This window comes from Drosophila obscura, unplaced genomic scaffold, assembly GCF_018151105.1.
Source record: "Drosophila obscura isolate BZ-5 IFL unplaced genomic scaffold, ASM1815110v1 contig_4, whole genome shotgun sequence".
NCBI lineage: Eukaryota > Metazoa > Arthropoda > Insecta > Diptera > Drosophilidae > Drosophila > Drosophila obscura.
Window position 1 is genome coordinate 11,494,959 of NW_024542828.1, and position 21,944 is coordinate 11,516,902.

General features: G+C 50.5%; 5 protein-coding genes across 5 annotated transcripts; 3 read left to right on the forward strand and 2 right to left on the reverse strand.

Moving 5' to 3' along the window:
* The first annotated feature begins 1,216 nt into the window (after positions 1 to 1,216).
* LOC111069959 (probable multidrug resistance-associated protein lethal(2)03659) lies at positions 1,217 to 7,183 on the forward strand. Its single transcript, XM_022360230.2, has 8 exons — positions 1,217 to 1,788; positions 2,387 to 2,472; positions 2,537 to 2,684; positions 2,761 to 2,936; positions 3,013 to 3,203; positions 3,278 to 4,866; positions 4,929 to 6,567; positions 6,639 to 7,183. The coding sequence occupies exons 1-8, from the start codon at positions 1,712 to 1,714 to the stop codon at positions 6,672 to 6,674; spliced, it is 3,942 nt and encodes a 1,313-aa protein (XP_022215922.2). The 5' UTR covers positions 1,217 to 1,711; the 3' UTR covers positions 6,675 to 7,183.
* On the reverse strand, positions 7,150 to 10,080 carry LOC111069960 (GPI ethanolamine phosphate transferase 1). Its single transcript, XM_022360231.2, has 2 exons — positions 9,180 to 10,080; positions 7,150 to 9,110 (listed from the first exon to the last, which is right to left on the reverse strand). Exons 1-2 carry the CDS (start codon positions 10,039 to 10,041, stop codon positions 7,150 to 7,152), a joined length of 2,823 nt encoding a protein of 940 aa, XP_022215923.2. The 5' UTR covers positions 10,042 to 10,080.
* Positions 10,081 to 10,123: 43 nt separating this feature from the next.
* Positions 10,124 to 12,907, forward strand: LOC111069961 (GPI ethanolamine phosphate transferase 1). Its single transcript, XM_022360232.2, has 2 exons — positions 10,124 to 10,960; positions 11,016 to 12,907. Exons 1-2 carry the CDS (start codon positions 10,195 to 10,197, stop codon positions 12,842 to 12,844), a joined length of 2,595 nt encoding a protein of 864 aa, XP_022215924.2. The 5' UTR covers positions 10,124 to 10,194; the 3' UTR covers positions 12,845 to 12,907.
* A 298-nt stretch (positions 12,908 to 13,205) lies between these two features.
* On the forward strand, positions 13,206 to 16,730 carry LOC111069996 (TBC1 domain family member whacked). Its single transcript, XM_022360277.2, has 4 exons — positions 13,206 to 13,403; positions 14,754 to 14,996; positions 15,059 to 15,423; positions 15,489 to 16,730. Exons 2-4 carry the CDS (start codon positions 14,790 to 14,792, stop codon positions 16,009 to 16,011), a joined length of 1,095 nt encoding a protein of 364 aa, XP_022215969.1. The 5' UTR covers positions 13,206 to 13,403; positions 14,754 to 14,789; the 3' UTR covers positions 16,012 to 16,730.
* A 333-nt stretch (positions 16,731 to 17,063) lies between these two features.
* LOC111069995 (zinc finger protein Xfin) lies at positions 17,064 to 21,777 on the reverse strand. The gene is made up of 3 exons (XM_022360276.2): positions 20,741 to 21,777; positions 20,239 to 20,680; positions 17,064 to 20,105 (listed from the first exon to the last, which is right to left on the reverse strand). Exons 1-3 carry the CDS (start codon positions 21,463 to 21,465, stop codon positions 17,496 to 17,498), a joined length of 3,777 nt encoding a protein of 1,258 aa, XP_022215968.2. The 5' UTR covers positions 21,466 to 21,777; the 3' UTR covers positions 17,064 to 17,495.
* Positions 21,778 to 21,944: the final 167 nt, after the last annotated feature.

The following is a 21,944-nucleotide window of genomic DNA, read 5'->3' on the forward strand; positions in this document are numbered from 1 at the left end:
CCTCCGCCATTAATTTGATTTTATTACTGAAAAGCGAAAGCTTTTAAAATGAGTGTAGTTCCCAGAACGGACAACTGTAAAAGCTTTGGCGTATAAAAAAATATATGTGTACTTCCAAATACAAGTATCGTTTCCATTTACATTATATCGATGTGCCGCCAGGGCAAATAGATTTCAAACACGTAGGAGATACATATGATACTCCCCAGGTTTAATGGATGGATTTGAGTGAGGCAGGACTGGAGATATTGATTTTAATTTTAAATTTTGTTGCATGGTTGTTTTATGCGTGTTTAAAGACTTTTTATATTGTATGTTTGTGTAATATTTCAATGCGTAAGTTTTCCCGTTGGTTTGTATTTGTAAATACGTGTAGGTAAAAATATACAGGTTATCCGAAATTGAACAATTTTCGTCGTATTTTTTTTAAATGATTTAATATGTTGGATTTCCAAAATAAATACTCTATGAAAGAACTTTTTTCTCAAGAATCATAATATAGGAAATAATACTAAAAGAAAACATAATTATAAAAATACCAGAGAAATGCCCCCGTCAGAGAAATAATAATATTTTTAAAGTACGTTTTTATTGCAAAACTTGACGATGAAAATTAGGGTCCTTTTCAAGGCTTCAAAGGGGTTTTTGTAATTTTGTTGTCTTTGTTTTCTTTGATGTTGTAAAATATGTATAACTTTTAGATTTTATGTGGTTTTGTGTGCCTCTTACATAAAAATACTGAGAACATTTTGTTCTTTCAGACTACATATCTCTGTGATAAAATGTGTATTGCTTATAACTGACTACCATAGTCGAAACCAGAACGTGTGGAGAAAGAAAATACCACTTTCGAGGCACCAGCTGCTTACAGCACAATGGAAAGCTATGGGCGCGCAGAGAGAGAGTCGCTCCACACAGTGAGAGAGATCCGAGGCGATCTTAACCTGGCACAACAAACGCGAGATGGACAGAGCAGAGAGAGAGAGAGAGAGAGAGCAACGGTGGGGCCTGAGCTTTGGGGCCCATAACAGTTCGACCGATACGGCATAGAGCGAGCGTTAGAAGTCGACAGTCTGAGCGTGAACAGTCGTAGCAGTCGTAGAAGCGTACGCGAAGCGGAGAAACACGTTGCGCCATGTGTGGGCGAAACCCAATAAAATCAAAATACTGATTACGAAATTCCGATTCGATTGTTTATTTCGGAAGTACTATAGTGATACGTGTGTTCTTATTGCTGTTGAAAATGATATAGTTACAGATTCCATCCAGCCCATGTCTGTCTGCATCGAATGAATGGACTGTGAAACGGGTTCGTCGCGTATCAAAGCAAATGTCAAGAGTCAGGTGCGGTGCGAGTGGAAAAGTTTCGGCCTTTAACGCAAATAGAAATCGGAGTCCGGCGATCCGAACGGAGATCTAAATCAAAATCGTTCGCATTTCCATCTGGTTTCTGCTCTCCGCTTGCTAATGTCAAGCTAATTATTAATTAGAGACAAGCGCGTGTCCATAATGGTTTTGCTGATTCATGGAGATACAGATTGACGGGATAGGATACTAATCAATTTAGATCTCAATCGAGATATCCAGGGGCTCAAACCAAATCCGTATTGTAATGCGAGGCAATATAGTATAAAGCCCGTCAGCCCATACAAAGTGCAATTCTATTCAAATTTAAATCAAACAAAGTTCCAATAACCGAGCGTCATCCAACATGCAGTCGATGAAAGCCAACGAACTGCCGGAGAATCCGCGCGAGACCTCCAATCCCCTCTCAACGCTGATGTTCTGGTGAGTATCAAGGGAGTGGAGAATGGGGACTTGAGTGGGGCTGGGGTTGGGGTTGGCGTTGGGGAATGTGGACTCTCATAGAACTCATAGAACTGGCCGCGTGACAACTCTCTGACATGATGATTATTTCATTCAATGGCTCGCTTAATTTGCATTGCACAAGGCATGGAAATCTGTACACATTCTTCATCGAACTCAGCCGCTCTCACTGTCTCTTTTTCTGGTGGAACTAACCCCATTATAACACCCATTATAACTAACCGATTAGGGTCACAATTTCTTGTGCTAAAATTGCGTATGACTCAGAGGGAGAGAGTGGGAGGGAAACGGGAGCAAAATAACTCGAAATATAAATATATGTACATATGTATATACATATATGTAAATATGTATGTTCCCGTGCGTATCTCTCGGATAGCAACGGCTTTCATTATTACCCTCTGATAAGATTCAAATAATGTCAGCCTTGTGTGTCATAACACCGCAATAACTCTTTCGCTATCTTTGGCTCTTGGATATCTATCTATCTGACTGTGGTCTGTGATCTTGTTCTACTCCCCATAAAAAAACCCTAATCGGATTTCTCTGTGGGATGAAGCTTTGCCATGCCCGTTCTCTTCAAGGGCCGGAAAAAGACCCTGGAGCAAAAGGATCTATATCGGGCCCTCCAGGAGCACAAGTCGGGTGAGATATACAAAGATTTTCAAATTCCGAAAAAACAGTTCATTTTATTCTGCCTTACTTTTAGATTCATTGGGCGATCGATTGTGCGCTGCCTGGGATGAGGAGGTGCTCAAAAATGATAATCCCCGCCTGGGACGCGTTATGACCAGAGTCTTTGGATGGCATTTGGTGGTCACTGGGGTGCTGCTGTTCCTCCAGGAATTCCTCACCAAGTAAGTGGCAAATTCAGCTCCGCCAAAGACTGCACTAATAACACAATTCCCCTCCCCTCTTCTCATCTCTTTTCAGGGTCACTCAGCCCATCTGTCTGGTTGGAATAATGGCCTACTTTGCCGGTGATGATAAAGATCTCTTCAAGGCTCAGCTCTATGCTGCCGGCCTGATTGCTGCCTCCGTGTTTACAGTGTTCTTTGGGCATCCCTATATGCTTGGCCTCCTGCATCTGGGTATGAAGATGCGCATTGGTGAGTCCACTTACTGGGGGGAATACTTCATGTCTCATTGCTTACGGGGTGCCGGGGAAACATCTCTTACTTTCAGCTCTGAGCAGTCTTATCTATCGGAAGTCGCTCCGTCTCAGTCGCACTGCCCTGGGGGACACGACGGTGGGGCAGGTGGTTAATCTGCTGTCCAACGATGTTGGACGCTTCGACATGGTCCTTATCAACGTACATTACCTCTGGGTGGCTCCACTGGAGCTTATAGTCGTCACATATCTCATGTACATTGAGGCAAGTAGAGGAAAGAGGAAAGAGGAAAGACTAAAGATATTTTCTAATTTTTTCCCTCTCCTATTTTTCTGCAGATTGGAGTATCCTCGTTGTTTGGCGTGGCCGTGATGCTCCTCTTTCTGCCCTTTCAATCCTACCTAGGAAAGCGGACGAGCGTCCTCCGACTGATGACTGCCCTACGGACGGACGAGCGTGTGCGGATGATGAACGAGATTATCTCGGGCATTCAGGTGATCAAAATGTATGCCTGGGAGAAGCCGTTCGGGAAGCTGGTGGAGCTCACGCGCTTCAAGGAGATGCAATGCATCAAGCAGGTCAACTATATTCGCGGCATTCTTATCTCCTTCGCCATGTTCCTGTCGCGCATCTTCATCTCCACCAGCCTCATAGCCTACGTCCTCCTGGGTCAAGTCCTGACAGCCGAGAAGGCCTTCTTTGTCACCGCCTTCTACAACATCTTGCGTCGATCCGTGACGATGTTCTTCCCGCAGGGAATCTCGCAGTTTGCGGAGCTCCTCGTCTCCATCCGCCGCCTGGAGACGTTCATGCATCATTCGGAGACGCAAGTGCGCGACAAGTCAATGATTCAAAAGGAGGAGCCCGTGACAGCCGGTGACAGCCCGAAAAGCAATGGCCTGGCGGAGAAACTGCTCGACTTTAACGGGTTCACTGCCAGGTGGGAGAGCCAGAGCGCAGAGCCCACGCTTGAAGACATCAATCTGCAGCTCGGACGCCGCAAGCTGGTGGCCGTGATAGGACCAGTGGGCGCTGGTAAATCCAGCTTGATTCAGGCGGTGCTTGGAGAGCTTCCCGCTGAGAACGGCAGCCTAGGGGTGCACGGAAGCTACTCATACGCCGCGCAGGAGCCGTGGCTCTTTACGGGCACTGTACGCCAGAACATACTCTTCGGCTTGGAGTGGGACAAGCATCGCTACCGCACTGTCGTCAAGAAGTGCGCCCTAGAGCGGGATTTCGAGCTGCTGCCCTACGGTGACAAGACGATTGTTGGCGAGAGAGGAGCTTCGCTCTCCGGCGGACAGAAGGCGCGTATCAGCCTCGCCCGAGCAGTGTATCGCAGGGCAGACATCTATCTGCTGGACGATCCCCTCAGCGCAGTGGACACGCACGTGGGGCGCCACCTCTTCGAACAGTGCATGCGCGGGTACCTGCGGAGCGAACTGGTGATCCTCGTCACGCACCAGCTGCATTTCCTGGAGCACGCGGACCTCATTGTGATCATGGAGAAGGGACGCATCAGCGCCATGGGCACCTACTCTACGATGAAGCGCAGCGGCCTGGACTTTGCCAAGCTCCTGACCAATCCCAATAATGTGGACGATGCCATGGATGAGCTGGAGGTGGCCATGTGCGACCAGATGGATCGCCTCAGCGTGCCCTCGCTAAGCAGGCGTGGCAGCAGCAAGATCAGTCGCCCCACCAGCCGCAACAATAGCTTCACTTCGCTCAGCTCCATGGCCGAGTCGATGGCCCAGGAGGCGGCGCTGCAAATGCAGGAGACGCGCGTAGAGGGCAAGATCGGCACGGGGCTCTACAAGGAGTATCTGTCGGCGGGCAGTAGCTGGTTTATGCTCTCCTTCATGCTGTTCCTCTGCCTGGCCACGCAGATCCTTTGCTCTGCGGCGGACATCTTCCTCTCCTATTGGTAAGTTCCATCGCAATACCATCGGAGTTCTCTAATTCATCTTTGCCTTCTTTATTTTGCAGGGTCGACAAAAACAGTAACAAGGCAGAGATGAGCTCGGATCCGGCGGACATGTACTACTTTGCCGCCTTGAATGTGGCCGTCGTGGTCTTCACCCTCGTGCGGACGATACTCTTCTACAAGATGGCGATGCGCAGCTCCACAACCCTCCACAATGCCATGTACCGCGGCATCACGCGGGCGGCCATGTACTTCTTCAATACGAATCCCTCCGGCCGCATCCTCAATCGCTTCTCCAAAGATCTGGGGCAGCTGGATGAGCTGCTGCCCAGCGTAATGCTGGATGTAGTGCAGGTTTTTCTCACTCTCGCCGGCATAATCATAGTCATTTGCATCACGAATCCGTACTACCTAATCCTCACGCTCATTCTGGCGATTGTGTTCTACTACATACGCGAGTTCTACCTGAAGACATCACGCGATGTGAAGCGGCTCGAGGCGGTGGCCAGGTCCCCGATATATTCCCACCTGGGGGCCACCATCAGTGGACTGCCCACCATCCGGGCGTTAGGGGCGCAAAAGGCGCTCATCGCTGAGTTCGACAATCTGCAGGATCTGCATAGCTCCGGGTACTACGCTTTCCTGGCCACGAATCGGGCCTTTGGCTACTACCTCGACCTATTTTGCACCCTCTACATCGTTATCATAATTCTGAATTACTTCGTCAATCCCCCAGAGAGCTCTGGCGAGGTCGGTCTGGCCATTACCCAAGCGATGGGCATGACAGGCATGGTGCAGTGGGGCATGCGCCAGTCCGCGGAGCTGGAAAACACAATGACCGCGGTGGAGCGGGTGGTGGAGTACGACGAGATCGAGCCGGAGGGTGACTTTGAGTCGAAACCGGACAAGAAGCCGCCAAAAGATTGGCCAGAGGAGGGCAGGATCATTTTCGATGATCTCTCGCTGAAGTACTTCCCCGACAAGCCCGCCAAATATGTTCTGCGATCCCTGAACATTGCCATTCAGGCCTGCGAGAAGGTCGGCATTGTGGGACGCACTGGCGCGGGCAAATCCTCGCTGATCAATGCCCTGTTCCGACTCTCCTACAACGAGGGATCCATTGTGATTGACAGGCGCGACACCAACGATCTGGGGCTGCACGATCTGCGCAGCAAGATCTCCATTATTCCTCAGGAGCCGGTGCTCTTCTCTGGATCTATGCGCTACAACCTGGATCCCTTTGAGGAGTACAGCGATGCCAAGCTGTGGGAGTCCCTGGAGGAAGTGAAGCTCAAAGAGGTCGTCGCCGAGCTGCCAAGTGGCCTGTCGAGCAAGATTTCCGAGGGCGGCTCCAACTTCAGTGTGGGCCAGCGGCAGCTGGTCTGCCTGGCGCGTGCCATTCTACGCGAGAACCGCATCCTAGTGATGGATGAGGCCACGGCCAATGTGGATCCGCAGACAGATGCCCTCATCCAGGCCACCATTCGCAACAAGTTCAAGAATTGCACAGTGCTGACGATTGCCCATCGTCTGAACACAATCATGGACTCGGATCGGGTCCTAGTGATGGATTCTGGACAGGTGGTGGAGTTTGGGTCTCCATATGAGCTCTTGACCGGCAGCGCCTCAAAGATTTTCCATGGCATGGTCCTGGAAGGTGGCCAGAGCAGCTTCGATGGCCTCTTAAAGGTCGCTGAAAAGGTGAGTGCTGAATAGTTTTGAGTATTGGTGAGTCCTTCTTCTGACTGTATTATATTTTCCCTCTATTGCAGGCCCATCTGCAGTCACAGAAACCTAAGTCGGAATAGACCCTCGATTAGCTTTAAGCATACAATAAGTTTTAGTTACTAGGCGTGCGTTTCCATTAGGGGGCCTCAGTGTCAGGGCCAACGCAGACTGTTGGCCAGTCCAGTCGTTCATTGTCGACTGAAGGTATCTATACCAAAGATTAAGGACAAGATGTGGGCATAGTAGGACGCACAAGAACGGACAAATCCTTGCTAATCAATGCTTCGTTCCGGCTGTCCTACAACGACGGCACCATCCCACATTAATCGCCGCTACACTGCCGACGGACATCGGGCTCTGCACGATCTGCCGCAGCTGCATTTAACTTAGTTGCTACTCTACTTAAAGTATTATCTTACTTTGGACAGGATAACACATTCTCACTGCACTGCATACGAGTATAAACTACCAAAAATACGTACATATATGAAGTGTCTCACACAAGAGTCGCACACATTTAATTTAGTTCAAGGTTCAAGTGATTGAGTTGCAGTATTAAACATTGGTTTGGGGATCGCTCTGAGACGAACGCTCTTCGTTCCACTTTGAGGATGAGGTGGACGTAGAGGTAGATCTCACCTGGAGAGATCCTCGGAAGAAAACACCCGCCAAACAGGCGCACACAAGTAGAAAGACGACAGCAATATTGATCAGGACGACATGCACTACAGAAGGATGAGCCGCTGGCCAGAAGCGACCATGGTTGACAAACAGGAATAGACACAATCCGGCGTTGCATGTGAGGATCAGGCAGATGAAGATTGAGCGGATGTTCTTGCGTGCGTATTGGCTGCGCGCACACATGCTGGACAAGATGATGATGGATGGGATGTAGATCTTCAATAGGACAAAGAAAGCCGTGAAGCCATAGCAGCAATCCTTCGCGAAGAGTCGCGCAGTGGAGGGGGCGAAGGTGAAGCTGGTAATCCAGTGGCCGGTGCCGAGCAGCGCGAGGAGAAAGTACAGTAGAGTAGAGATGGAAAAGTAGTAGGCGCGAGCCAAGTTCTCCTTTGGGCACACAATCTTCGGCTCGTTCTGGTCCTCATTCTCATCTGCCATCTGTTCCAGTGCATTGCGAGGCTGCTTCGTCTCTAGATAAACTTCAATCCCCATCTGGTACTCGATGATCAGCGCCTGGACGAAGAGCGAGGCAAACGAATCGCTGAGAAGCGTATGTAGGATCGTCAGGTTGAAGCAGATTCGCTCAAGGCGGCGTTTCGGAGTCAATCTCTTGCCGTACGGCACCGATCCAAAGGCATACAGGAGATATGTCCAGCAAACGGTGTGCAAAAGGAGCGGCACTGTCTCTCCGGTCTCCCTTAGATACATTCCATAGCCACCGATCAGCAATACGCCCGCGTTGATGATCCACACTGCTGCGCCATGCTTCTCGCCGAAGATCAGGGGACGTAGAATCGCCAGAGCCATGCTCGCTCCCTGGAGATACATTCCATATTCGATTGTCAGCGAGAGGGTCGATGGGCACTGCAGGCAGAACAGAAGGACGCTGAGGCAGCAAACCAATCCCAGCCATGCCAAGAATCGCGGAGACAACTTCTTGAAGTGGCGACGATTGTAGAAACACACGATACCCACATAGAGAAGGCAGAGGAAGCCCCTCCGGAAAATGGGGACGATGAAGCACACAATGGAGACGAGGATCCATTTGAGGTGCAGCAGACCGTAGCGGATGCTTGTGCCCTGCGCTGATCGTGCGGCCAGTGCCATGCACCAGATGTAGATGGGCAGCAAAATGCAGAAGCCCGTCAGGAAGGGCACCTTCTGCAGGAGGATCACCACGCTTAAAACCACACCCATTGCCCCCATCATTATAGTCGTCCACGAGATAAATTCCACGCTCTCTGCTGGCTCACTGGAGTTCCCGGACTGTTGCGACACTTGGACCAACAGACAGTATATCCACCCCAGGAGTCCAGCCATCGTGGCGATCAGCAGCGGAATGCGATAGTAGCTATGATAGTACTTGAGGCTCTCCTGTGCCAGTGTCGCAGCCTTCTCGATCGTCTGCAGTGTCTCCTGCGATGCGCCCATCTGCAGCTGTCGGTCCATTTGAAGGCGGTAGCTCTCGATAAGGCTTTGGTCAAGATCTCTGAACTGCGGCAGGAACTTGTGAAAGAAACCGCGCTCATGCTGCCGCATCAGGAGCTGCGCCTGGGCCAGCAGTTGAAGCGCATTCAAGTAAGTCGCCTGCGCTTCCTGCTCCATGGACACGTACAAGAATCCCAATGGCAGCCTGCCCAAATTCTTTGCTGGCGGAGGTTCCCCAATCAACGCAGAGATGATGGGCGCCAGTTGGATCTGCTGCAGTTCCATGAGGGGCCGCTGCAGTTGCAGGCCCTCGTTGTGTGCCACATTGTGTGCCATTTGGGGAACACCGGAGCCCCAGAGGAAGAACGGCGTTTCGGTTTCATCCCTGGATCCGGCGACATTGGAGCCTGATAGGGAACAACCAAACTCGATATAATTTCAACAGAAAGAGAGACTCGTAGGCTCGTAATACCCACCCATCTGGCTTATCCCATGGCTCGACGTCATCAGGTATGCAGTGCGGCTGTCCTTGAAGGCGCTCTCGATCAGGTCATAGGCTTCTCGGATACCGCGTTGTGCAGAATAGAGCCTCTCCTGATACCGCTTGCTCAAGGGGCCCTCGGCAGCAATATTTCCCAGATATACGAAGAGTATCAGGGAAGTCTTACTCCGCAATTGGTCGACTGTTTCATTGATTGCCAGGTACGAGCGAAGCTGACGGAGCACCCAAGGATCCCTTGGCTTGGGACCTGCGGTGTGGTCCTGAAACATTCCGCGCGTCAAGGTCTTTGTGTAGACATTCGTCTGGCGTTCTATCCAGCCCAGGACAGTCTTGCTGTGATTGAAGAACGTGTCCAGTGTCGGCGAATTCCATTGGAATCCAGTGCGGAGCAGCAGTGGACTCTCGAAGAAGCCACCAAAAATACCAATCTGTCCAGAGCGTACGAGGGTGGGCACACTGCCTCGGGATATTCCAACGAGGCCTTGCTTCACGAACACCTCCCGCAGATGCGGCACGGAGCTGCAGTTATTGGCAAAGAACGTCTCGGCGCTCAGGCCATCGGTGAGGAAAACCACCAGACGATTCGCCGGCGGAGCGATTCCCGATTCCCAAGGCGTCTGCTGGGGCTCTCGGTTGGAGTTGGACAGCAGACTTCCCTCGAAGTAGATTCGCAGCAGGCAGCCGAGCAGCAGGAGCTGCACCACCACAGCCTGCACTTTCCACATTTCCACGCGTGTCTTTAGTGTCCCGAGCAGTCGAAATGCCACACGACGATACAGCAGAAAAATTATATTTCCAATTATTGAAAGTGGGATTTGAAGTAGGACGAGATACATTTTCGACCTACCGGAAAGTCTCAACACGAAATTAAAGGCCTGCTCTGATAGCAAATGATATGCAGATGACAGTAGCATGTGGCATATGTGGAATATATGTGGCATTTGATGTTTAATGGGAGAGAACAAATTCTCAAGTAGGAAAGTGAGAAAATGTTTCGTTCGTACTACAGTTACTCGCTGGTGCAGCTGCTCCTCTTTGCATCCGTCTACGTGGTGTACTTTCGGATGACGGATGTCGGAGTCCTCGAGCCGCAGCAGGTGGAGCCGCTCACGGAGCGAGTGCCGGCCGATCGTCTGGTGGTTTTCGTCAAGGACGGTCTGCGTGCCAATACCTTCTTCGAGGACTACTGCAACAACTGGGCACTGCTGCGACAACTGTTCCTCAAAAAGGGTCTTGTGGGGATATGTCACCCCGCGGCGCCCATCGATTCGCAGTTCTCCTCCTACGTGGCCCTTTTCTCGGGCTTCTATGAGGATGCGGCATCGGCTGTTCACAACTGGTTGCGGAGTTTGGCCCCATTCGACTCGATCTTCAATCGCAGCAGCCACAGCTATGCCTGGACCACGGCCCATATGCAGCAACGCTTTCCAGACATCGACACAGTCACAGTTCCAAGTAACGAAATCACTCCAGGCCTACGGAAGAACAGCTTCGAGATGGAGGAATCGGTCAGTCGGGCCGTGGAGACGTTTCTATTGAGCGAATCCCAGGAGTTGCAGGAGCGCACTGGACTTCTCTTCTTCGTGCATCTGATGTCGGGAGAAGATGCCAGGGGTGCACGTGTCACGTCTGGCAATCTAAAGTTCACGGATATCAATGTGTGGAAAATGTACAGTCGCTTTGAAGACTCCTTTCCAGACGAACGAACAGCCTATCTGCTTACCTCCGACTTTGGGTTTCCACAATCCACATATGGTGAGACCTCCGCCAAGATCTTACATTTGCCTCGCCTACATCCTTGCCTCCTTAGGATGTTCAAACAAAAGCAACAAACTTGTGCAGGCTCCCTTTTTCCTCTGGGGCTCTGGCGTTAATCATTTTACGACCATTCGAGGCCGCAGCTTCGAAGCCAATGCCCAGAAGATGAAGCTGCCGCTGCATGTGCTAAATCCCATTCAGCTGACACCTCTGATGAGTGCACTTCTGGGCTTGCCACCGCCGGCAAACAATCGTGGAAATCTTCCAAGCGGGCTCCTCAGGACTAGCAGCCGCTATGAGGCCAATGCCATGCGCACCAACGCCCTCCAGGTGCTGGCACAAGCGCGACACCTGTCCGAGCGCCATAAGTCTGGACTCTTCTCCCGAGCCATGCCAGCGCACTGGCTAAACTCCAAGCTGATGGATAGCTTCGTGAAGTCGAGTCTCGCACTGAAACAGCAGCAGCGCTTTAAGGCCTTGCTGGAGTACACCAGCAACTACATGCCCGTGTTTGATCAGTGCATCAACTACTTCATGGATTACTATCGCATCGTCCTTTTGGTTTCCGCCTCCAGTGCGTTGCTTGGATGGGTCTACTGCTTGCGCTGTCATTTGGAGCGGCCTGGAGAGTCGGCCGACACTGGTGAGATCTCGGAAGAATTATCCGACTGCCTGTGGGGATCCACCATCATCTCTCGCGCGGTCACGCTCTTTCTCGTGGCCCTCATGTGCCTCCAAAGAGTCCCCTTGCTGGTGCAGGCCGTTTTTCTGCTGCCTTCCCTGGTGTGGGTCTTGGCACTGAGAGCTCTGAAGAGTAGTAGCAACGTGGTATCCTGTAGCGACTTGATGTGGCCTCTGGTGCTTGCACAGATCAGCCTCGGTGGCTTCTTTCGACGATACATCATGGCTCTGGGATACTTGGGCTTCGCTTGCTACAGCACTCGAGGGGCCTTTCGAGTGCGCGGGTCTCAGTTCTACCTGTGGCTGCTGCTGCTCCTAGTACTCGCATACATCTCCGTTCTTCCCGAATCCATTGGCTGCTCGCAACGCAACATTCTACTGATCAGCATTCCGCTTACACTTGTGCGCCCCTTAGCCTTTGGAGTCTGTCCTGGTTTGATAACGTGGCTGATTAATGGCGCAATACTGCTGGCCGCCTTCGTCCATGTTGCAGCTGCTCCGGTGCCCTGCCTGATGGTTTTGGCGTCGTGGGTGTTCTTCTTCTATATCGCATATTTTCAACGGCGAAGTCTCCAGATCACAGAGCTGATCGTCTTCAACCTAAGCACGCTATACACACTGACTTGCACAGCTTACGAGTCGCTGGTTATCCAGATGCTTGCGATGGAACTGCAATTGGGACTGAGACTGAGGAGCACCGACGACCAATGCATCCCAGCAAAGACGGCTGCCCTGCACATACTGATATACAGCTGGTACTCCATCTTCGTGACTGGCAGCATTCCTGCATTGGTTGTGGACTTTGTCTCGATCCTGAACGAAACCTGTTTCGGCTACAATCTCTGGACGAGTGGCCTGGTGCTGACGTTGAAGATGCTGCTGCCCTGGCTCCTCATTGTCTGCATCCTGGGAGGGGCGTATAAAGATTTGTGGTCCCAGGAACGCCAGATCTTTGCCTGGCTGATGTTCATGTGTAGCACCATGTCCGTTGGGCTCCTGTTGTGCGTCGTCAATCACGGTTCCGGGCGGAAAATCGGCAGCAGCGTCGCGGCCCTTGCCGTGGTACAGGTATTCCCGTTTCTGTGGCTGCAGCTGTGGCGCCTGGCGCACTCGAAGGTGGCCAACAAGTGGATCTCCCAGCTTCCCACGCATTCAAATGCGCCGCATCAAGTTAAACAACATTTAAATCTTTCCGCCTAGCGAGCACTCTGCCAGGCTGGTATTTATATGGAAATAAAATTAGTTTTTCTTCACGCGGTCACTCTAAATATCTACACATTTTTGCGCTGCAAAATGAGCTCATTTTTTTATTTTGAAAATTTCAGTCCGTTTGCATTCAACTTGTGAATTCCCAATAAGTGTTTTTTCAAATTTTAAAAGGCCTCCAGTAATTAGGAAATCTTAATCCGAACATAAACATCGGAAGAATGGATATTGCAATCGATGATTGTGTGGGCCCATATTCTTTGGTATATTTACGGTATATTGTGAAAATTACAAGGTATATTACGGTAAATTTCTTATTGTCAGGCTGTATATTTTATTGATAAATCTGCGGTCACACTAACAAGGGGGCGGCTGGGAGGCGTTAGTTAATAATAACAATTTCCTATACTACACATTGTGCGGGCACAAAGTGTACGCGAACCCAAAACCGAAAGTGCAACGCTGCTTTATGAAAAGAAAGCTACGCGGAAACCATAACATATTGCGCATTCCACGACACAGGAGCAGCAGCACGAGAACAGCATAGCAAAAGGTGAGGCGAACAGTTTATGCGACGTATGTGGGGGCGGACGGGAGGCGTTGGTTAATAATAACAATTGTGCTGCACACACAGTTAAACGGAGAATCATGGTAGCGCGTAGCATGTGTCTATGAGGGGGCTCCTCCGCACACAGAGACACTTGTTTTCGGTGCGCGTAGGCAAAATCAAAGTAATGTGTCTGTCGCTCTCGCAATGGTTACATATATGTACAGTACATATGTTCTGTTGACACACCACACCTGGGTGAGATGAAGAGTAGAGACCAAAAATGTGGAATACCTCATGTTATTTGATTTTGGGGAGACTGGAAGCCAGTGCGAAGAAACCGAAAAGCTGTAATGGTGGGTGGCTAACACGTTCAGGTGGGCATGGCCCAGAGGCGTTGTGACGTTTTGTGATCGCGCGGTGAGGAACCTTTTCAGTTTGCTTGTGCTGAATGCGATCATGCTTTATGACTCGCCCCGCTGTCCGCAGATAAGGTTCTAATTCCGTTGCCCGAGGTCGGTCGTCGCAGCAAACAGCAGAAAAGTAACTAATTTTCTTTACATTCTGATTTTCTCCGATCTTTCGTTCGCTTTTTGCCCCCCAGCTGTTTATCCGAGTGAGGCGCTGTGCAGGCACGGCACAGTTGCCTCAATTACTTGCAGTTGCTGCACTTGCAATTCTCTCATTATACAGGGCCGTGCATCCGGCAGGGGACCAGGGGCAGGCAATCCGATTCCCTTTCTGCGCAGCGCTTTCACTTTGGCATCGGGAACACTTCAGCAAGTGGCTGAGTAATTGTTCGATTAAGTAACCAATTAACAGCTGTTTATCCAAGAGATGGGCACTTGCAGCTCCTATAAACCAGTGTTCAGGCACTTTTTTTCCGCATAGTCGGTTCCTCGGCTGGCTGTTGGCTATGCCTTCCCTATTTTTTTCGCACTTCCGCCACAGCATCGACTGCTTGGAGCAGATCCAGAAGGATGCCAAGGTGTGACGAGTATTTCACGGACTTCTCTCAATGGAACCTCCTTGAGTTTCCACAATCTAATGATAATGCTGTGATAAGAGTGGGACGACCAAGATTGCCCAAATTCTGTCGAGCATGGAAATGGAAATGAGTAATTTCATTCAGAGAAGAGGCGCAGAGCAGTGGGGGGCCGTTGAGCACTTAATTGCGCATTTTTTTATCATCCCAGTCGCGAGTACTTATGGGCACAATAAAAATAATAACGTAATGCAAATTACTAGTGGCTCTATCTGTCCCTCTCGCTTTGAGTTTGCATACTTGATGGAATGGTTGTAGATTCATTTATTGAGCGTACTTTGATGTAATACTCGTACTTTCTGTGCCTTCAGTTTGTTGTCGCTGCGACAGGAGAGTTGGCGTTGGCGATGGCCACAGCACCGCGCTCACTGGATACCATCTCACTGTGCTCGACCGTCTCCAGCTGCCCGGATCGCAATGGCTTCTACGGCGGCTTCCAGCGCACAGATAAACCCCAAGAGCCCCTTTCCAAGGCCCAGATCATAGCTCGCGAGAAAAAATGGCTGTACATGATCGACAATTGGTCCGTCTACATGTCGAAGAACTACAAAAAGGTGAGAAAGATCCTCCTCCTTACTCCTCATAATACTATTAAGTGGCTATATTTTTTCTGCAGATTCGTGATCGATGTCGCAAGGGCATACCCAAGTCCGTGAGGCCCAAGGCCTGGTTCTATTTATCCGGAGCATATCTCCTCAAAAAGAAGAATCCAAATGTCTACGAAGAGCTGCTGGAGAAGCCCGGCAACCCGGCGACCATTGAGGAGATCAAGAAGGACAAACACCGTCAGTTTCCCTTCCACGAAATGTTTCTCGATGAACAGAAGGTCGGTCAAATAGAGCTCTTCAACGTTCTGAAGGCCTACTCGATATACAACCCTAAGGTTGGATTTTGTCAAGCGCAGGCACCGATAGCTGCTTTCCTATTGATGCACCTGCCAGCAGAGGACGCCTTTTGGGTGTTTGTGAGCGTGTGTGATGTGTAAGTCAATCCAAACACCATTCAAAGATTTTATCTATATTAACTGATGTTCCTTGCGGTTGCAGTTACCTGCAGGATTACTTCATACCTGGCCTGGAGGTTATACAGAACGATGCGGGCATACTGGAGGGTCTGCTGAAGAAGACATGCCCGCCCGTGTATCGCCATCTGCAGAAGCACAAAGTAGAGCCGCTGCTTTACATGACCGACTGGTTTCTCTGTGGCATGACTCGCACCCTGCCTTGGGAGACGCTGCTGCGCGTGTGGGACTGCTTTCTGGCCGAGGGCATTCGGGTAATCTTCAAGGTAGCCCTGGTCATAATCGGCGCCTCGCTTAGTCGGCACAAGGTGCGCAAGACCTGCACTGGCCTCTGCGAGACCCTGGCTGTGATGCGCTCCCCGCCGGAACAAATCCTGGAGGAGGAGTTCATCATCAACAACATGATGCGACTCAACCTGCGCGTGGAAGACTTTCAAATAGAGCACACGCGGCAGAAGGCGCGCCGGGCCAAGCAGAAGGCCCAGCAGGATGGGATAGCGAACGATTCGGGGCCCAGCAACGGTCGGCGCAACATGCCAACGCTGTGAGGTGTCAGGATCACGGGGCCAAGCAAGCACCTAGAATAATAATCACCACAACTATTACTACAGCAATGGGCAGCAACAAATTGTTACTAAACACACACAATGCATATTATGCATGGATTTTTTACATCTAATGTCGAATAGGAAGAGCGTCGTGCACAAAGTAGATGTAGATAATTGAGAGAGGGGAGTGATGGAGAAGTGGCCGGAGATTGACCAGGATGTCGGTCAATTACGGAGACATCATTCCATGCAATCAGTTTGTCTAATTTTAAGCCAATTTGTTAATTCGTATCTTTTTTGGTATTCGTATTATTATCATTTAGTTGCAAATTTTACGAGTGTGCAATTGTTTATGCTTTTCAAAAGTATATATTATTACTATTTATTATTATTAGCGTTAGAGCTCATTTTGAGGACCCCGTACATATCGTATTATAATCGTCACCCACGAGACACAGTCACCACAGTTTCCCAGGCAGCTGACCGTAGCAACGCAAAGATAATGGTCCACATATGTATGACCAGTGTGTTTACCCTTCGCGAAAGAATCAAGTGCAGGAGTAGAGGTGAATGTTAATATTTACCTACGAGAATACGTTGCAGCTCCACATTCCAGCAGCCGCAGCCTGCTGCGGCTTGTGGGAGGTTTAGGCAAAATTTAAATTAAATTGTACGACTAATACATATAACAAAATATATATATAAACCCTAACACAATTTTCAAAGATAATGCATTTTTCTTGTAAAACTTCGGGTACAACGACTAAGGATACTTTTCAGACCAAAAGGATTTATACCACGCCCATATTGCCAGTTTAATAGCTGCACAAATACAAGCTCCAACTTGGCGTTATATAGCCGAGAAATAGCGATTCTAACATGAACGGTCATGAAAAAACGATTCTTATCGACAGATGCCCAGTGATAGTGCTTTCACTTTTTTTGCAGTCAAAAGTTCGGGATGTTTGGACAGAAATCGATGTACTTTCAAATAAAATCATCTACTTTAGGGCCCTTACCATGTATAGATACATATGTAAGTCGATTAGTTCTCGAAGTGAATGGCGTATTTATTAACATTATTAAAACAAAGAGTTTACTCAGAGGGAGCGTGTGGTATGCATTGGAAACGCTTTTTTCTGACTAATTCCTGATCAGTCCAGAGAGCGTGGACACGGAAGCGTATAAATATGTACATATGTATGTAGTTAAATTATTTTAGTCTTGAAAATGTCATTGAAATAAATAGGTTTCAGGATTTACAACTACTTAAGTGAGTGGGTTTCTTAAAACTTAAAACTAAACTATGAGTATGAGTGGAGCTAGGTGTTAGACGGTGTCTATTGGGTAATGTCTAAGAATACTTTGCTTAATCTCATGAAACAGCTGTCCTTCAGAGACTCGATTATTCGGTTGACCACTGGAAGATCACGTTTTTGGGGACAGTGGGATTTGTTGGCAGGTGTGGTTGTGAGTGATGCACCCTATCCCAGCAGATATTGATCCTCAAAATCCAAATCATCATCCTCATCCAGTAAATGCGGCGGTAGCGGCATATACGGACCATTGTTTGCCGTCGAGCCAGATCCATTGTCGCTGTTTGCTGGTGTCTCACTGTCCTCGTCGGTCCCCTCCTCGTCTATGAGTTGGCGCACCTTCTGCAGCCTCTCGTCACTCTCTTCCACGGCAGGATGGTGCTCGCGGATGTGATGATGTAACTCCTGCATGCTGTGCACTTCAGCCGCCTTCTCATCCGCCCCGCTCTCGCAAAGTTGGCAATGAATGTAGGCTGCATGGGGCATATGCTTGAAGCGGTGCTGCTGCAGGACACCCTTGCTCTTCGTAGCCAACTCCTCGTCGCAGTCGTAGCAGCGGTAGAGCCCCTCGCCCACCTTCCGAATATGCAGAGGCTGCTTGCCCAGGCCGTGGGCAACGTTAAGGTGGTTGCGCCATGCCGCCTGGCTGCTGGTGGTGAAGTCGTCGCCGCACTGGGGGCACATTAGCCGATAGGCTGATGCTTCTACGTCTTCATCTTCGGCGGAGGCAACGCCACCCGTTTCCTGATCCTCGTCATCAAACACCTTTTCGGCGCTGGGCTTGTTGTCGCACCGATTGGTGTCCCGATTAAGATGCTTGAAGAACATCTGCTTGCGGACAAACTCTCCGTTGCAGGTGAGACACTTGAAGGAGCGGTACGGCAGGTGGCGGAACTTGTGCGACTGGAGCTGCCCGATGGCGCCCTTGGTATGAGTGACGGTGACACGCTTGTAGCACTCCAGGCACAAGTAGTGGTGGATGTCGATCTGCCGGAAGTTTAGGCCCTCGCGACTGTTGAAGTTGTGATGCTCCACGATGTGCTTGCGCCAGAAGGCATGAGAGTCGAAATTCTTGTTGCACTTGGGGCAGTAGTAGGTGATGAAGTCCATGTCCACCGCATTGTGGTATGAGATGCTGTCCTCCAGGGTGTTAAGTCCGGCCGGCCGAGTGGGACGCTTCTCGGACTGCGGCCAGAGCGGGCGACTGCTGGCGCTGGAGCCGGAGGAAGAGGCGACAACTGCGGGCGAGGGTGATTGTGGCCTGCTTTTGGCGACCGTACCCCTGTCTTTCTCCTTGGACTGAACATACGAGTACTGGGGCTTGGTTTGCAGCTCCCGCCATGGCGTTTCGCGCTCGTAGATGTTGTGCCGCGTCCTCAGATGGGCGGCTATGTTGGGCTTGTGGTTATAGCAGGTGCCGCACACGAGGCACTTGAGGTACAGGCGGAAGGGCAGATGCCGAAAATGGTGGTCCTGCAGGCCCTTCAACTTGGAGTTGCACACAATGTCGTTGCACTGGGTGCACTGGTAGCGGTACTTGTCCAGCTGCCGCATATTCAGATACTGCCGTTTGTCGAAGTTGTGGGCCTCGTTGATGTGACGGCGCCACTCGAACTGTGTCTTGTACTCCTCGCCGCACGAGGGGCACAGGAATATGTAGTTCTGCTCTACCGTGCCCGGCGATGGGCTACTTGTGGCCGCTGATGGTGATGGTATTAATGCTGCTGCTGATCCCGCTCCTAATCTCCTCTTCTTGGATGCCTCCTCTTTGCCCTGGGATTTGTCCAACTTCTTCGATCCCCCGTACTGAGGGGGATCCCGCAACGCATGTGTATGTGCCTCACTGATGTGCAACTTGAGAGCCACTTGAGTGGGGAATAATGTTCCGCACTCAACGCACTTGTAGCGATTCGGATTGGGCGGCGGCAAGTCGGTACTGACAGTGGGCAAGTCCTCCTCATCCGCCATCTGCATCTGCTCTCCAAAGTCGTTCTCCTCGTCGACACTTGAGTGCGTCTGCTCTTCATCAAGGAAGATTATCTCGTAAGTCTCTTTTCCCAGGGTCACAATCTGTTTGCGCTGCTGCTTGGGCGACACAAACAGCCGGGCTCCTCGTCCGGCCATTTTGAAATTTTTGTGCGGAACGTAGCCCACACGATGGTAGGTGGCCAGATGCTTGACCAGACCCTTGCGATCTGTGTAAGACTTGTGGCACTTGCGACACCTGGCGTATGCCTTGAATGGAAGGTGCGTGATCCTGTGCTGCTGGGCATTCTGTATGCCGTAGGCGTTCGTTATGATTTTGGAGCACTCCGTGCACTTCAGCTGGCGATCGTTGATTATCGCAAAGTTGAGCTTTGTCACATCGTTCATGCCATGCACCTGCACCACATGGGTGCGCCAGTGCTTCTTCTCGATGAACTCCTTGCCGCACTGCGGACATAGGTAGTCGATGTGTGGCTCGTACATGTCATCGCTCCCGATGCGTCCTCCCCGTCGGGGTACATCCTCAAAGTGCGGCGAAACGTCATCGAGGACGCTGCCGTTTACATTGTCCTCCCAGTCGTCGCCTCCACCATCTGTCCTTTTGACGGGTGATGGATCCGGCGACTCCTCTGGCATGAGCGACTCTAGGTGGTGTTGCTTCAGCAGATGACTGACCAGCTCGTGGTGTTCCGTGTAGCCCTTATAGCACAGCTTGCAGCGCAGCCACTCGGGCTGCGGCAGATGCGTGAACTTGTGGGCCCGCAGCGTCTTAATGGTGTTGGGGATGACAATCTACAGAATGAATGAGATTAGAAATCAAACCGTATGGTTCGATAGATAAATATCCAGCCATAATCTACATCAACAGATTCAGTTGATTCACCAATCGGTATGGGAGGAGGAATATCCTGTACCACGCACTCACCTTCTTGCATTCGAGGCACTGCATCTGCATGTCCACGCTGATGAAGTTGAGACCCCTGCGGCTGACGTAGTCGTGGACAAATTCAATGTGTTGACTCCACTGGGCGTGGGTGTCGCACTCAGTGCCGCAATCGGGGCACATGTAGTGGATGTAATCCTCGCAAAGATCCGCACCTCCGTCGCCAGAGGGACCTCCTTGGTAGCGCTTTTTCCGACGCCTCTGCGGAGCTTCCTCCTCCAGCATGGGTGGCATAGTCTCAGTCTCCGGCTCGAGAAGATCGTTTTGCTCATTGTCCTTCTCTGGGAACGGATCCATGCGCTGCATTTGCTCTGTGCGCGGCTCCCGTACCCGCGTCTTGCGTCCCGCCAAGTTGAAGCCCTCCCGCATCATGGCCACCACTTCGTCGCAATGGACCATCCTCAGGTGAACCATCAGGTCTTGTCTGCAAAGGGTTTCAGCATAAGTAGGCATCCCTTGAGGTTCTCTCGAGTGTCCTACTCACCTGTATTTGTACTCCCGCTTGCAGATGTAGCACTTGGTGCACCTAAACGGCAAGTGGGTGAACTTGTGCTTCAGCAGGTTCTCCCGGCTGTGCATGGCGATGCGCTTGTTACACTCCAGGCACCGATGATAGAGCTTGTCCATGGCCATGAAGTTAAGGCCACGCCGCGTGTTGAACTGGTGCATTTGGTTCATGTGCCGTTTCCAGAGATCCTGCTGCCGGAATTCTGCTCCGCATGCGGGGCAGATATAGATGACGCCCAGCTCATAGTTTATGGGAATCCCGTTCGCATCGGTTGCATTGATCTGCGAGGTGGTGGGCCGCGTGAGCCCTCCCGTCAGACACACCTCCTTAGGCCGGCCCTGCCTGGCCTGCATTGAGTGGCGAAGCATGGGACGCACTGGTGAGCCAACTGGACCAGTAGGCGCCAGCAGTGGAGGGGGCTGTGGCTCGCCAATACTTACAATCGGCTCCAGATCGAAATCAAATATGGCATCATCATCTAAATCGGGCTCTTTTGTCTTTCCATTACCCCGGCCAGTTGGCTCCTCCTCCTCCTCCTCAACGTCTTCCGCATCATTATCATCATCCTCGGGCAGAATGTCATCACCGTCGCCGGCAGGATTGCTGTCCAGGCCGTTTTCATTCGCATAATGCTCGATCTCCTCCTCGCCCTCCTCAAAGTCTGCCGAGAACATGGATGTCCAAAGGTCCATTCCTTCCATATTATGTTTGGAAGGCTTGTTGTCTGTCTGGTCTGCCAATAACAACTGTCTGCGAGTTTGTGTGTGCTGAGTGCGTGTGTGTGTTCGTGTGCGAGAGGTTGGGGGGAACTAATTTTCGTGTCCTACGCCGATGTTGGCTGCTGCTTTGAAGTCTACCGAAGCCCCCGTAACATCAACATCTTCGCAGTCGCGCACTTGGCACTTGGTGTGATTGCATTTCACTTTTTATATTGCAAAAATTCAAAATTTGTGTCCAGTCGTGCAAAAATCACAGCCATTTTTTTGTTTGCGGCAGGGCCGCAACAGTGTGACCGTCCATTTATCTGTCAGACCCTCGGAAATATACCATATGATTTTTTAAATATACCTTAAATATACTGAGGGACACGACAAGATGCGTTAATAATCCTCGATTTTGATATTCGGTTTAATATTACTAGCTAGTTAGCCCTCTCAGCGCTGAGAAAATAATTTTATCC